This window comes from Lepidochelys kempii, chromosome 2 (genome assembly GCF_965140285.1).
Source record: "Lepidochelys kempii isolate rLepKem1 chromosome 2, rLepKem1.hap1, whole genome shotgun sequence".
NCBI lineage: Eukaryota > Metazoa > Chordata > Testudines > Cheloniidae > Lepidochelys > Lepidochelys kempii.
In genome coordinates, this window is record NC_136381.1 from 271,950,261 (window position 1) to 271,965,584 (window position 15,324).

The following is a 15,324-nucleotide window of genomic DNA, read 5'->3' on the forward strand; positions in this document are numbered from 1 at the left end:
TGCTGCAGGCATGTCACTGTAACCACCCTGGGGGAGAGCAGGGGCGTGCACAGGAATACAAATTTGGCTGCTTTTGGAGGGGCACTTTCCTGAAAGTGGGGGCCAGGGCCCCCATCCCTTCTGCCCAAGGCCCTGCCCCTGCCCAAGCCAGAAGCTGGAGCAGGCCTGGCGCTGGGGACCCTCCACCTGCCTGTGGTGGAGGGACCGAGAGCAGCCCATGTACCTGTATCCTGGACCCCCAACCCAGGGAAGGTGGGGGGACCCAGGATCCCCACAGCTGTTACCCCGACCTGGCTCTGGCCAGGGGATGGGGCCTGGGAACCGCAGCCTGGCCGTGGTAAGAGCCTTGCGGCCAGGCAGCTGTAAGGCACCGTGGACCCTTCACCTGCCCTGGGCAGGGGGCCCAGGGGCGGGGACCTGGGCCGGGGGCTGCTCTCAGCCCTCCCATCCTGGACAGGTGGAGAGTCCGCTGCACGGCTCCCCGGCCAGGCTCCAGCCCCTGGCTTGGCTGGGGGTGCGGGGGAAGAGGACGGGTGGGGGCCTGGTAATTATCCCATTGTACTCTGCACTGATGGAGTCCTGTCCCCAGTTCTGGGCATCACACTTCAGGAAAGATGTGGACAAACTGTGTGGACATACACACACAAACTGACTCCGGAGAGTTTGGGGGTTGGGGGGATGTGAGAAAACCTGGATTTGTGCAGGAAATAGCCCAACTTGATTGTCATGCACATTGTGTAAAGTGTTGTCACTTTGGATGGGCTATCACCAGCAGGAGAGTGAATTTGTGTGGGGGGGTGGAGGGTGAGAAAACCTGGATTTGTGCTGGAAATGGCCCAACCTGATGATCACTTTAGATAAGCTATTACCAGCAGGACAGTGGGGTGGGAGGAGGTATTGTTTCATATTCTCTGTGTATATATAAAGTCTGCTGCAGTTTCCACGGTATCTTTCAAAAAGTGGAGGGCCATGGCCCCCCGTTCCGATGACGATGGGCACTTTCTGTGGCCCCCGTGGCTGGAGGAGCTGCGTCTGCCTCCCCCGCACCCTGGTGGCTGGAGGAGCTGCCTCTCTCCACTGTGGCTGTGGACCGAGTGCTGGCGGAGCTGGCATTCCCCGTCCCGGCCCCAGAGGACTTGTGTGCCCCCTGCTTGCCCCCCCTTGCGCGTGCCGGGGGGTGAGAGAGCTTGGCCCCCTTCACTGAGCAAAGTTCTTTCACCTCCCCACCTCGGGGAGCCCCCTGGAGAAGGCTGGACCTCAACTCCGTGTCCTCAGCCTGTTCTCAGCTGCTCTCCGGAGACTCCCTTCCTCTCCCCGTCCCATGGCCCCTGCAGCAACGTCCGTCCGGCGTGTGTGTTGTGACACCGGCGGGCCAGGGGCCAGCATATGCCCAGCCCCGTGCCTCACGTGGCTACTGACACACAGCTGGCAGGGGGCTAGGTCAGTGCGTGTTCACACGGCTGAAAGCAGGATTAGAGCTGTAGCCATGTGCTAGGTGTTTGGCTGCAGTGTGGCTGGAGCCTTGTCACTCCCAGGGTCGTGGAGAGAGCGGGGGGGTGGGGGGGAGGTGGTCTCTTGCCGCCTGCATTAATCTCACTGATAACGCAGCGTTTGCATTGTGAGCCTCCCTACTGGTATCAATGCCCGGACAGGCAAGGACATGAGTTAGTGTGAAATGCTGGGTCCGGTCCTGCCTACAGGGATCGCCCATCGACACCAGACCGATGATTGTGGACAGCAGAGGGCAAGAGACATTTTTGCCCTCTCAAAGAGGAGACATGCCTGTGAATTCCTCCCACCTGCTGAGTGTGCAGCTCATAGTGCAAGGGGGAAGGGAATAAGAACTGTATCACTATGCAGCTTGGACTCTCAAGGGCACGGTTTTCTAGGCATAAGCAAGAGACCCCCAGTGTTTTGCCTGAGTTAGCCCTAAGGGGGGACACAGAGCTTGCTTGTTATAGATGCTCTTATTGCCTTTTGAAACCTAAGGTTGTAACTCATTTGTGTGTTTGTGTTTCCCTGCTTTAACCTTGTAAATAACTAGTTTCCTTTTCCTAGTTAATAAATCCTAATTAATTCTGGTTAATTAATCCTAATTATAAATCCTAGTTAGTTAACCCTAGTTAATAAATCTTCAGATCGTTTTACAAGCGCTGTCTGTTGGGGAGATCGAAGGTGCAGCTGACCTGGGGAGGTGAGTGGCCCTTTGGGCCGGGGAGTGACCTGAATGTTGCTGTATTTTTTGGTGTAAGAGGCACCTCTCACAAAGGCAGGCTTGCGTAGGCGGCGAGGGAGGTGGGGTGCCCCGGGGACTGTCTGTGACTCCATGATCAGGCTGTTACAGAGCCTGAGGAATTCACACCGTTGGGGAATCTACGTACTGTACAGAACTCACAGCCCGTGTGTGCTCTGTGCCCTGCCCTGAGGGTGGCACCGTGCTCTGGCCCCTGCGGGGCAGCTTGGCATGTTCACTGCTGTATGTTACCGCAGAGCCGGCCTTGCGCGAGCAGCCAGTGCTCTGTGCAGCAGCTTGGGCACGAGGGCCCTGCGAGGTGCTCAGGCAATCTGAACGAAGGGGCAGGTGTGCCCCTTGGGGTGCTGCCATCATCCCTGCCCTCCATGCCCTCTCACCTTGCTGCATGTAGCTCTGAGTGTCGTGCCTGATCCTGCCCTGGCAGCCAGCCCTGTGCTGCCGGCACCGCTCGGGCAGCCATCACAGCGCCCCAGGAGCCCCCATGGTGAAGCCAACAGTTCATCAGTGCCCCCAGGGCTCCCAAGGAGGGGGTGCCCTGGTGGTGAGCACAGGGCGGCACTCCAGGGCACGTGGTGAGCTGGCCCATTCAGACAACGGGACAGCGGCCAGGGCAGAGTTCGGAGCCAGGAGTGCAGGCCACCGACGAGTGCGTGGGGCAGGGCCTGGGAAGGACGGAGGGGTCAGAGTGGGCAGTGAGCTGAAGAGGAGCTCCCCGGGCCGCGCTGAGGCCATGAGGCCAGTACGATCCAGGAACGTGTGTGCAGGAGCAGGTTAGGATTGGTACCTCTGCGCATGCAGGCAGCCAGCACAAACGGGAACAGCTGGCTCGGCGGTAGCCTGGTGGAAAAGGAATCGGAGAGTCTAGTGGATCACAAATGGAATATGACCCGGCGTGATGCAGCTGTAAAAATGGGTCCTGTTGTTCTGGGGCGTATTAACAGGCATGTCATATGTACGAGATGGGAGGTCACTGTCCCGCTCTGCTCAGCCCTGGTGAGGCCCCAGCTGGACACTGTGTCCAGTTCTGGGTGCCACACTTCAGGAAAGATGTGGACAAACTGGAGAGAGTCCGGAGGAGAGTGACCAAACGATCGAAGGTTGTGACGGAGCGGGGCGTGGGGCGGATTGACCTGGGGGTGTCGCAGGGGAGTTTTACTGGGACTGTCTGCATTGGGGATGGGATGGCAGGGGGTAGCTTCACTGAGGGACGATACCTGAGCATGTAACCTGAGCCAGGAGGGGGGAGGCTGGGTGAGTTGGCTGGAGGGGGTTTTGAGTTGGGAGTGGACTGGGGAAACGGAGGGAACCCCAAGGTTGGGGTCTAAGCTCCCTGCCCTCCAGAAGGACCTGTCTGAGGGGTCCTGGCTGCACCCACAAGCTCTGTTTGGGACTGTGTTTCTGTCATCTAATAAACCTTCCATTTTGCTGGCTGGCTGGCTGTCTAACTCCAAGGGTAGAGCAGGAGAGGGAGGACAGTGCAGTGGTCAGGGCCTGGCCTCGGCTTGGGAGACCAGGGCTCGATTCCTTGCTCTGCCAGACTCCCTATGTCACCTGGGACAAGTCACTCGGTCCCTCCCTGCCTCAGTTCCTCATTGGTGCCATGGGGATACTGACCCTGCCCGGCCACATGTGGCAGGGTTGGGGCCGAGCTGATGTGCGGGTGTAGCCAGGGCGGCACAGGGGTGTAGCTGGGCCAGTGTGAGGCTGTAGTCAGTGGTGGTGCGGGGTCAGAGACGTGGAAAGCTCGGAGATCTGCTGGTGAAAAGCGCTGGGTGGGAAAGGGGAGTTGTTACTGATAAGCACCTGGATGGGGCTGGGGGAGCTGTGGAACCCCCGTGGCTGGGGGTTTCTGAGAATGGATTGGACAAGCCCCTGTAAGGGGGGGTGTCGGTAACAGTCGGCCCTGCCTCAGCACAGGGGGCTGGACTTGGTGAGCTCTTGAGGTCCTTTCCAGCCTGACTGCGTGTGATCCTGTGGCTTGGGAGAGCTGTGCCGGAGCGCTGTGTCGGGGCTGGGCTCACATTTCAAAGAAGGTGCTGAATAAGGGGAGAGGGTGCAGAACAGAGCCCCAGAAATGATCTGAGGGCTGGAGCCCAGCGGGAAGAGCCACTCAGCCCCTGGAGGGGTGACTCGGTTTGCGTGCATGGGTACCGTCCTGTGGACACCAGTCGGGGAGCAGGTGGCTGAGAGAGGCCGGAGAGAACCGACAGCAGGACATTAAAACCCAGCTAGCTCAGGAGGAGTTGGGCCCAAACTTCCAAATGAGGGATCAACCCGTGGGAGGAGCAAACCTCAGGGCAGCAATGGGGTCTCTGTACTTGGCTGTCTCCAGATGCTTGGAAGATGCTTGGCCAAACACCAGTTATTGGCTCAGTCCAGGCTGAGTGGGTGAGATTCCCTCCCCTGTGCGGAGCAGGAGCTCAGACGAGATGATTGAAGGGCCCCTTCGGGTCCTGGACTCTGGGCGTCTGTGGGAGAGGGTGGCCAAGGCAGCCAGCACCCCTGCCCCTGATTTCTCCAGGCTGCAGTCACTGACTCATGCCCACCCCGGCTCGCCTGCCCTCACGTCTCCAACACCCACGGCTCCTCACAGTACCGCCGAGCCCGGCCGAGGGTGCTGGGGTGTTACCTGGCTGGGCAGGAGACGGGGATCCTAGTCATGGGTACTTGGGGGGCGGGATTGCACCCTATTGTTTAAATGGAGGTTCATGCCCCCCCCACTTGTGAGAACCCCCCTTGGCCTCTGACTGGAGCTGGGGGGTAACAGCAGAGCACTTCCCTTGGCCAGCTGGATGGGCATGGCCCCCCGCCACGTTTGCAGTCCCTGGTGTGCCCCTGGGTCCAAGCAGCCGGAGGGGAAGTGTAAAGGAGGAGCAGCGTGCGGGGGGCAGGGGGGAGGAAACCCAGCTGTTCAGATTGCAGGTCCCCGTGCTGGCAGCTCTGCCGGGGGCCCCCGTGGGCAGGAGTGCCGGCTCTGTGCCCTGCTCCTCCCTGGGTTCAGGGCAGGCTGGCCTGTGGCTCTGGGGAGGAACCGCTGAGGCAGCCGGGGAGCTGTGCTGGTGCTGAGGGGAGGGAAGGGGGTGGTGGCGGTCGCCGGGCCAGCGCTCTCTGGCCTCCTGCCCTCTGCTCCCTTGGCAGCGGCTGGGCTGGGTGCAGGGCCAGGGCCCCTGGCCAGGGGAGGTCTGCGTGCGCAGCGCCTGGGGCCCGTCCCAAGGGCCTGGCTCCCGTTCCGGGGCAGGCTCCACCGCCGGAGTTTGTGGCATGCCGGCCGGGGGCCAGGTCTGGGCATGCAGGCGCAGAGGGAGCGGAGGAGCGGAGAGCGAAGGTGCACGGAGCCGGTGCACGGAGCCGCCGGGGTGCCGGGGCGGCTGGCAGTCTGCACTGCCCGGGCCGGGCCGGGGCGCTCTGGGGCATGGGGCGGGCGGAGCCCAGCAGCTGACCATGGCTGAGGGCTGGCCGTGGAGCTCCCGGCCCCGGGCTGCATGCCCCCGCAGGGCCGTGAGCATGTGCGAGTCGCTGGACCTGCAGGGCGACCCGGCGGTGCAGGCTGCCCTCACGGCTGCCCAGCAGCAGAAGAGACGGCCCAAGAGCCTGTGCTCGGTGGGCAATGGTCTCGGCCCCGCGGCCCTGCTGCCCCCCGCGCCCCCCGCCAGAGCCCGCAGCGGCTTGCTGGACTTCTTCAGGCTGCGGCCTCCCCGCCGGCGGGAGGAGCGGGGCCTGCCTCTCCTGCTGCCCCCGGGGGGGGCCCACGGGGCAGATGGGGCGCAGCGCCTACGCCCAGCCAGCATGACCTGCCTGCCCTCGGGGCGGCAGCCGCCCCCGCCCGGGGCCTCGGGCTTCCTGCGGGGCAGCTCCCTGTGGGGCAGCGGCCGCAGCAGCCCCGGCCCCAGGAGGAACTTCAGCTCCCTGCGCAAGAGCTTCAGCTTCCGCCTGCGGCGGGGCCAGGAGCTGCGGCGCTCGGCGTCGGGGGGGCTGCTGCGCCCCCCACGCCTCCGCACCAAGAGCGAGGGCGACGCCAGCTCCCTGCACGCCTGCCCCAGCCAGCGGGACCTGCTGTACCCGGAGCTGGGGCGAGCGGGCGCGAAGCCGAGCTCCGGCCCCGGCCAGGCTGGCAGCCTCTGGAAACTCCTCACCAGCCGCTTCCGCAGGCGGGACCGGGGCAGAGCCGCGCCCCAGGAGCCCCCCCAAGGCGCCAGGCCGCCCCGTGTGGCTGTGGGGGGCAGCCCGCTGCGAGCATTGGGTAAGTGCCGCCCAGCTCCGGTGCCGCGAGGAGGAGCCTGGGCTGCTGGGGAAGGGCCGGTGGGCTGGGCAGCCGGAGAGAGCTGCCCCAGTGGGAGTGTGGGGCTGGGGGAGAGGAGGCAGTGAAAGCCCCGGGCCGTGGGGCAGCGGAGGGGAGAACTTGCCCCAGTGAGAGCTGTGGGGCTCGGGGGTGGTGAGGGCCTGCCCCAGTGAGGTTGGTATGGGGGGACAGTGGAAACCTGTCCCAGGCCCTGGGCTGGGGGCAGGCAGTGAGAGCCTGCCCCAGAGAGAGCCCTGGCCCGTGGGGCTGGGGGAGGGGCGGTGAGCGCCTGCCCCAGAGAGAGCCCCGGGCTGTGGGGTTGGTATGGGGGGGGTGTGTGGCTGTGAGAGCCTGCCCCAGTGAGGGCGCCCCAGGCCATGGTCACGGTTGCTGGGGGGTGACCCATTTGGGCCCTTTTCTGCACTGGGGCTGAAGTGCTGGTTCCTGTAGCCCTGGGTGAGAGCGGGGGAGGGGTGTTGTATGGGGGGGACCCGGATCCCACCTCCCAAGGGGAGTCTGGGGCGCTGTCGTGCCAGGTGCTGCACGAACAGCGGCTCACCGGTCCCCTGGGCGCTCTCCAGGGAGAGGTGCCCCACCACCCCGAGTGGCTCAGCAGCAGCGGGCAGGGCCAGGTAGCTGTGGTGAGAGCGGGGGGCAGGGGCTGGGAGCAGGGGGCGAAGGGCAAGGAGCACAGGGCCGGAGGGTGGCCCCCGGCGGGGGTCTCTGGCTCGTGCGCCAGTTGGAGGGCTCTGCCAGGTCTGGCCACGCACGGTGAACGAGGTTCCTGGGCAGGGCCCGGCCTGGGCCTGGGGCTGACGCAGCCGGCCTGTCTCAGAGCTTCCTTCCCTGTGCGCTTGAGCAGAGCGGGAGCCGCCCTGGGCATCTCCCTGACCGGGTCTGCTCTGGCGCCCTCCCTGGTGGCGGCTGGCTCAGCCCCAGGCCCCCGCTGGGCACAGCTGTGGCAGGGCAGTGCCGTGGGCATGGGTGGACGAGGCCGTTCTCGTGGCCTGCTTTTCCCTGGCCTGTTCTACGTGAGTCAGACTGGACGGCCCCGGGTCCCTTCTGGCCGGGCAATCCTGACTCCCACTTGTCGCTAGTGGGGCCCTGGCAATGTACGGCCACAAGGTCTGCCTGGACAGAAGCAGGTGCTGCCGCTCGCCGGCTGTCCCACAGCTCGCGCTGCCTTGGGCCTGCCCCTTCCTCAGAGCCTAGGGCTCCTCTGGCCTGCTGGAGCCATGGCACGGAGCAGCCCCAGTGCTGAACCTGCCCAAGGTGGCTCTGACCCGGGTTTGGGCGAGAGGGTGGCAGTGGCCTGCAGCCTCGCGTGTGCCCAGCCCGGAGCGGTGGGTGGGAGGGGTGCCCTGGCTGGGGTGGCGCTGGGCTAGGCAGAGAACAGTGGCTGCAGGGTGGTGCATGCTGGCAGGTGAGCAGAGTCAGGGGGTCGGGCTGCTCTCACAGATGGGTCCCCAGTGGGTCAGGGCACCACGCTCGCCAGGTGCCTGCTCAGACCCAGGGCTCCTCTGGTTTCCATCCTGCTCTTGGCTCAGAGCGATTGTGAAAGCATAGCTGCTCTCTCCTGGAGGTGGTTGACGGGGACTAGCAGGAGGGCCTTGGGCCATTTCTATTCCCTACGGCCTGGGCTCCCCAGAGGAGCCAGCTCTAGGTCTGGGAAGCTTCACAAGAGGGAGTGGGCTAGAGATGCCGAGCTGGGTGAGCAGTGAAGGGACGGCAGAAGGGCCCTAGACAAATTAGAGGATTGGGCCAAAAGAAATCTGATGAGGTTCAACAAGGACAAGTGCAGAGCCCTGCACTTAGGATGGAAGAATCCCATGCACCGCTACAGACTAGGGACCGAATGGCTCTGCAACAGTTCTGCAGAAAAGGACCTAGCGGTTACAGTGGACGAGAAGCTGGATATGAGTCAACAGTGTGCCCTTGTTGCCAAGAAGGCCAATGGCATTTTGGGCTGTATAAGTAGGGGGATTGCCAGCAGATCGAGGGACGTGATCGTTCCCCTCTATTCCTCATTGGTGAGGCCTCATCTGGAGTACTGTGTCCAGTTTTGGGCCCCACACTACAAGAAGGATGTGGAAAAATTGGAGAGAGTCCAGCGAAGGGCAACAAAAATGATGAGGGGACTGGGACACATGACTTATGAGGAGAGGCTGAGGGAGCTGGGATTGTTTAGCCTGCGGAAGAGAAGAATGAGGGGGGATTTGATAGCTGCTTTCAACTACCTGAAAGGGGGTTCCAAAGAGGATGGCTCTAGACTATTCTCAGTGGTAGAAGAGGACAGGACAAGGAGTAATGGTCTCAAGTTGCAGTGGGGGAGGTTTAGGTTGGATGTTAGAAAAAATCTTTTCACTAGGAGGGTGGTGAAACACTGGAATGCGTTACCTAGGGAGGTGGTGGAATCTCCTTCCTTAGAAGTTTTTAAGGTCAGGCTTGACAAAGCCCTGGCTGGGATGATGATTTAATTGGGGATCGGTCCTGCTTTGAGCAGGGGGTTGGACTAGATGATCTCCTGGGGTCCCTCCCAACCCTGATATTCTGTGATTCTGTGATTCTAAGGGCTGGGCCAGGCAGTGCACTGGGGCTCTTATCCAGGGGGTGCCCCTGGTATTACTGCAGGATGGATGCAAAGGGCTGCGCCTGGTGCATACGCCATCAGCCTCTGTGCTTCTCTCACCTTCCAGGGGAGGGGCTGACTGTGCTTTATCGGCACAGACGAGCCCCAGTTCCCTGATGGTGCAGAAAGGATGGAACTTGATCAAGTCTCCGGGCTCCCTGAGCCTGCATGCTGCCTCCTGGCATGTCCCCTGGCTGGAGCTGGTGGGTGCAGAGCTCAGTGCTGCTGGACTCTGAAGCAGGAGGTTCCCAGGCTGCAGGGAGGCAGCGTTCATGACTTAGGAATGTGGGTGCGTCCCAAACAGAGGAGGGTTTGGCCCCTTACCTTGCAGCGGGGGACCTGTTCCTACTTGCCAGCCGCCCCATGCAGGAGCTGCCTCCCAAGCACGGCTGCGGCTTGGGCCAGAGAGTGTGACTAGGGAGCCGTCTGCAGCACCGAGGAACAGAGGATGAAGGAGGGCGATAGAATTAAGGCCAGTCAGTGTGGGTTTGTGGGAAGTAGCCCGTCAAAAAAACCCAGAGCTCTCTCGGTTAATGAGATCACCCCTTTGGTTGGTAAAGGTGTCGGCACAAAGACTTAGATGTCTGTAAGGCACTTGTGTTGGTCCCACGTGACATCTGGATTAAGTAGTGGAGAACGATATAAAATTAACCTGGCACACGTTCAATGGATTAAAAACTGGCTAGCGGCTGGCTCTCACAGTGTCGCTGCGAGACATCCCGCAGCGGGTCTGTTTCTAGGGGGTCCCTCCGCCGGTTAACGTTTTTATCAGTGACCTGGAAGAAAACATTAAATCCCCACTGAAAGTTTGCAGCTGACACACAGCCTGGGGAGGGGTAAATAAGGAAGAGGACAGGCACTGACAGAGGGATCATCGGGATCACTTGCTAAACCGGGCACGAGTAGCAATATGTGTTTGAATACAGGCAAATGTCAAGTCATACCTCTAGGAATAAAGGCTGTAGGCCCCACTTGCAGGATGGGGGACTCTATCCTGGGAATCAGACTCTGAAAAGGACTTGGGGGTCTTGGGGGCAGATAATCAGCTGAACACAAGCTTCCAGTGCGATGCTGTGGCTACGGGCTAATGCAGTCCTGGGGAGTCTTGGAGCAGAGAGGTGATTTTTACCTCTTCTTGGCACTGGTGCGACGGCTGCTGGACTCCTGCGTCAGCACTTCCAGAAGGCTGTTGATAAATTGCAGCAGGTTCAGAGAAGAGGCCCTGAGGATGGTGACAGTGACAGACTCACGGAGCTCCGTCTGTTTCGCTTAAGGAAGAGAAGGTGAAGGCCCACTTCATCACAGTGGGTAAGTACCGACGTGGGGACCCGAAAGTCAGACAGAATGTCAGACAGAGCTGGGCCCTGCATGCTGGCAGAATGAATAGACTCCTAGTTCTGAGGCTGGAAGGTCTAGGCTGACCTCCTGTGTGGCCCATAGGACTCCCCAGGATAATTCCGGTTGGAACTGGAGCTTCGCTTTACAAGGCATCCAGTCTTGATTTAAACATTGCCAGTAACGGAGAAACCACCACAATCCTTGGTTAGCTGTGGAGAGCTGCCTGCTGTGACTCACATGGGAGCACCAACCTCAGGGCAGGCTGGCAAGGAGCAGTGCACAAACCCACCTTGGCCATGAGTTCTGTACTTTGCGAGTGTGAACTCCGCAGGGACTACAGCAGCCTGACCATGGAGTCACCGACAGTCACCTTGGTGTCCGGTCTGCTGCACTGCCCAGCAGAGCTTGCCTGCGATAGATGGAAGGGTCACAGCAATAGTCAGGTTTCAGAGGAGTAGCTGGGTTAGTCTGTGTCAGTAAAAACAATGAGGAGTCCTTGTGGCACTTTAGAGACCGGCATCTGATGAAGTGGGTTATATCCCATGAAAGCTTACGCCCTGTAGTGAGGCGGTATGGCACCCCGCCGCCCCAGAGAGGGACAAGCCCATCCGGGTACCGGAGTGGGCGGAGCCAGGGAGCTCTGAGCCCGCCCCATAGCAGGTCAGGCGGCAACCCGGAAGTATAAAAGCTCGCACTCAGAGCTCACTGAGGGCCCAGCCACCGGGGAGGCCAGACACCTCCAGCCTGGCCCGTGACTGGGAAGCCCCCGCAGCCCAAGGTGCATGCCAGGAGTCGGTGGGCCTGCCCTTCGCCTGCTACCCGGAGGAATTGCCAGGCCTTGTCGCTCACCTGGTCCCCCAAGAGGGGGAATCGGGGAGCAGCCCGGGGGTAGCCGACCCGAGTCTGGCTACAGCACTGTCAGAGCCCGTGTCAGTGTGTTGCGGCCGGGATCCCCACTGACCCAGCAGCGGGTCATTTGCTGCTGCTAGGGCCCCGGGCTGGGATGCAGCGGAGTGGGAGGGCCTGCGTCCCCCCGCCACCCACCTCGGCCGTCTCCCCCTCTGCCAGGTCCTTTAGGGCCTGGGCCTGCTGCTATTGAACTGTTTGCTCAGCCCCTGCCGGAGGGCTGGAGCTACTGACTTGCTTGCCCCGCCCTGACCCAGGGCCCGGGCCTATTTCTATACACTGTTTGCTAGTGCTCGGCCCCCGCCGGAGCTCCTGACCTATCGTTGCCTCGCCCTGACCCAGGGCCCGGGCTTACGGTGCTTGTTTCAGCTGCCACAGGGGCTGCCTAGGGAGACTCCCACGCCCGGACTAATGTCCCCAAACATGATCTGTGTGTTGTGAGCCAGTGCGGCTCCCTGCCGCCCCGGAGAGGGTCGAGCCCCGGCTAGCCGCATTACATGCCCAAATAAATTTGTTAGTCCCCAAGGTGCCACAAGGACTCCTCATTGTTTTTAGCAATATTCAGGTCACTCCCAGGCCGAAAGGGCCATGTCAGTTGTGCCTTAGCTCTTACATCAAAAAGACAAGGCAAACCTGTAATAAACTAGCTACAGACGTGTTAACTAGGAAAAGGAAACGAGTTATTTATGAGGTTAAAGCAGGTGAACGAACACACACACACACACACATGTTTCAGTCTTAAGTTTCAAAAAGTAATAGAAGCTTCTAGATCAGCAAGCTGTGTGCAACCTTTAGGGCTAACCCAGGCTGAGCACTGGGGATCCCTTGTTTATGCCTGGAACCCCCTCCTTCCCCCCCTAATCTGTACACCACAGAGATCCAGGGGGTTTTATTCCCCTCCTCCCATGTGCTCTGAGCTGCAAACTCAGCTGACCGGAGGAGTCCCCTTGCACCACTCGTCCTCGTGGGAATGTGAGGAGGACATAATGCCTCTGCTGGAGAGCAGTTCTGCACGCTAGGTTAACGTCTCCTGTCTGGTGTTGTACACTGTCACGGAGGCTCACAGTACAGCCGCTCAGATATCGCCTCACGACATGCGGTGTGGCCGTTTTAAGGGAGATTGATGCCGGCAGCAGTTTACAAGCATTCCATACAGTCTGACCACTAGCCCCGTTCTGTGATTCTCTTCTAACAATGGTAACACCCAGGTGAGCCACCCTGAGCCCAGCGAGGTATCTGTCAGTGTTCAGTGAGACACAGGGTCCTTGGCAGGAGCTGGCAGCTGGTCTGCCAGCGTCACAAGTTGTTCCAGTGGTTAATTATCAGCACTGTCCAAAGATGTACACTTTCTTTCCAGTCTGAATTTGGCTAGCTTCAGCTTCCAGCCACTGGATCGGGTTAGACCTTACTCTGCTAGACTGAAGAGCCCATTGCCAGACATTTGTTCCGCATGTAGGTAGCAGTAAACTGCAATCAGATCACCCGTAACTTTTGCTTTGTTCAGCTAGAGAGAGTGAGCTCTTTGAGCCTATCGTAAGGCAGGTTTTCCAATCCTTTAATCATTCTCTTGGCTGTTCTCTAAACTCTCTGCAATTTATCCACATCCCTCTTGCACTGTGGACAGCAGAACTGGACACCGTATCCCAGCAGCGTCGCACCAGTGTTAGGTACAAAGGTAAAAGAACCTCTCTGCTCCTCCTCGAGATCCTTGTTCTTACCTCCTAGGATGGCATTAGCCCGTTTGGCCACAGTGTTGCATGGGGGCTACTCTTGTTTAGCTGATTATCTACCATGATCCCCATGTCCTTTTCAGGGCCCCTGTTTCCCAGCCTAGAGTCCCCCATCCTGTAAGCATGGCCAACATTCTTTGTTCCTGGTTGTATTATTTTATATCTGTCGAGATTGAAATGCATATTGTCTAGTTGCTCCTGGTTTACCAAGTGATCGAGATCACTCTTTGGTCTGTAACCTGTCCTCTTCATCATTTACCGCTCCTCCAGTCTTTGCCTAAAGACTTGGGTCAGTGATGACAAACATGTTAAACAACAGGGTCAAGAACTGCTTCCTGTGGAACCCCACTCGAAATACTGCCACTCGATGATGATTCCCTGTTCACAGTTACATTTTGAGACCTGGTGGGGGAGGTGATATCTTATTGGACCAACTTCTGCTGGTGAGAGAGACAAGCTTTCAAGATTACCCAGAGCTCTTCTTCAGGTCCGTGTAGGTTTGAAAGCTCGTCTCTCTCCCCAACAGAAGTTGGTCCAGTAAAAGACATCACCTCCTCCACTTGGTTGCTCCAATATCCTGGGATCAACTCAGCTAAAACAACCTTACCTGTGACATTTTGAGACTTATCAGTCAGTCATCTTTTAATCCATTGGATGGGCACCAGGTTAATTCTTAATTTGTTCTAGTTTCTTGAAGTGTTATGCGGGATCAAGTCAAATGCCTTCTAGAAGTCCAAGTCTATTACATCAATGCTATTATCTTTATCAGTCAAACTCGTAATCTCATTAAAAGAAGTTAACTGGTTAGTTTGACAGGCTCCATTTTTCATAAACTGGTGTTGATTGGCATTAATTACATTACCCTCCTTTAGTCCTTTATTGATTGAGTCCCAGATCAGCCACTCCATTATTTTGCCCAGGATCAGTGCAGACTGATAGATCTGTAATTACCTGGGTCATCCCATTTTCCCTTTTTAAATATTGGCACATCAGTAGCTTTCTTGTAATCCTCTGGAACTTCCCCAGTGTTCCAAGACTTAATGAAAATCAACATTAATGGTCCAGCGAGCCCCTGAGACAGCTCTTTTAAAACTCTTGGGTGCAAGTTACCTGGACCTATTGATTTAAAAATGATTAACTTTAGTAGCTGCTGTTTAACATCCTCCTGTAGTATTGTCATCATCATCATCACCTTGATATGATTACATCCTCTGTTTTGCCCCAAATACAGAACAGAAATATGTATTGAACACTTCTGCCTTTTCTGCATTATTGATAATTCTACCATTTCCATCTAGTAATGGACCATTGTTAGGGTTCTTTTTGTTCGTAATATACTGAAAAAACACCTTCTGCTGGCCAGAGATTCCTCCTTGTAGCCTTTTGCTTTCCTTATCACTTTCTACAAGTCTGATCTTCTGATTTATATTCATTAATATACGCTTCCCCCGGTTTCCGTTTGTTATCTGTTGTTCTTTTATTTTTTGTTGCTGTGACGCAGCAGGGAGTGGGGTGGATTTGACCTGGGGATGTTGCAGGGGAGTTTCATTGGGGATGGGAGACTTCCCTTGAGGGACTATACCTGAGCCTGTAACCTGAGCCAGGAGGGGGGTTGGGGCCAGGTGACACCTTCTGCCTGGGAAACTGGACAAAGGCTGGAGGAGGAGCTGGAGGGAGACTGGGTGAGATGGCTGGAGGGGTTTCCAGTTTTGGGGAGTTGGCTGGGGAAGAGGAGGGAGCCCCAAGACTGGGATCTAATCTCCCTGCCCCCCAGAAGGGCCTAAGGGATCCTGTTTATGCCTGCAAGATCTGGTTTGAACTGTGTTCCTGTCGTCTCTAATAAACCTTCTGTTCTACTGGCTGGCTGAGAGTCACGGTGAATCGCAGGAAGTGGGGGTGAAGGGCCCTGACTCCCTCTCATGCCGTGACAATTGCCTGTTGCTTCCCTTCTGAACTGGGTTGTTGTTTTAGCTAGTGCAGCTTTCCTTTCCGATTGTGGACTTTTGGCTTTTAGGGCATCTAGTAAAATGTTCTTAAATAAATAATTCCAAATGGTCATTTTTATTTTCAGTTTGAATTCTTCCTCCGAGGTGCCGTGGCTGATCATTGTTTTCAGTTTTGTGAAACTGGCCTTCTGAAAGCCCCAAGTATATAGATTGGAATATACTTATAGATCTACAATTACCTG

The 15,324-nt window shown here is 58.3% G+C and overlaps 1 protein-coding gene across 4 annotated transcripts in view; it reads left to right on the forward strand.

The window, feature by feature from the left end:
* Positions 1–15,324, forward strand: part of AGAP3 (ArfGAP with GTPase domain, ankyrin repeat and PH domain 3) — a 231,304-nt gene that overhangs the window by 60,859 nt on the left and 155,121 nt on the right. For 2 of the 4 annotated variants that reach the window (XM_073334976.2, XM_073334977.2), the window contains exon 1: positions 5,477–6,494. The exons of the other annotated variants lie outside the window; for them this stretch is intronic. In XM_073334976.2, the coding sequence (XP_073191077.2) occupies positions 5,516–6,494 (979 nt within the window). In that variant the 5' untranslated portion in view covers positions 5,477–5,515. Of the gene's footprint in view, positions 1–5,476; positions 6,495–15,324 lie in introns of those variants that run through there. 4 annotated transcript variants of the gene reach the window in all.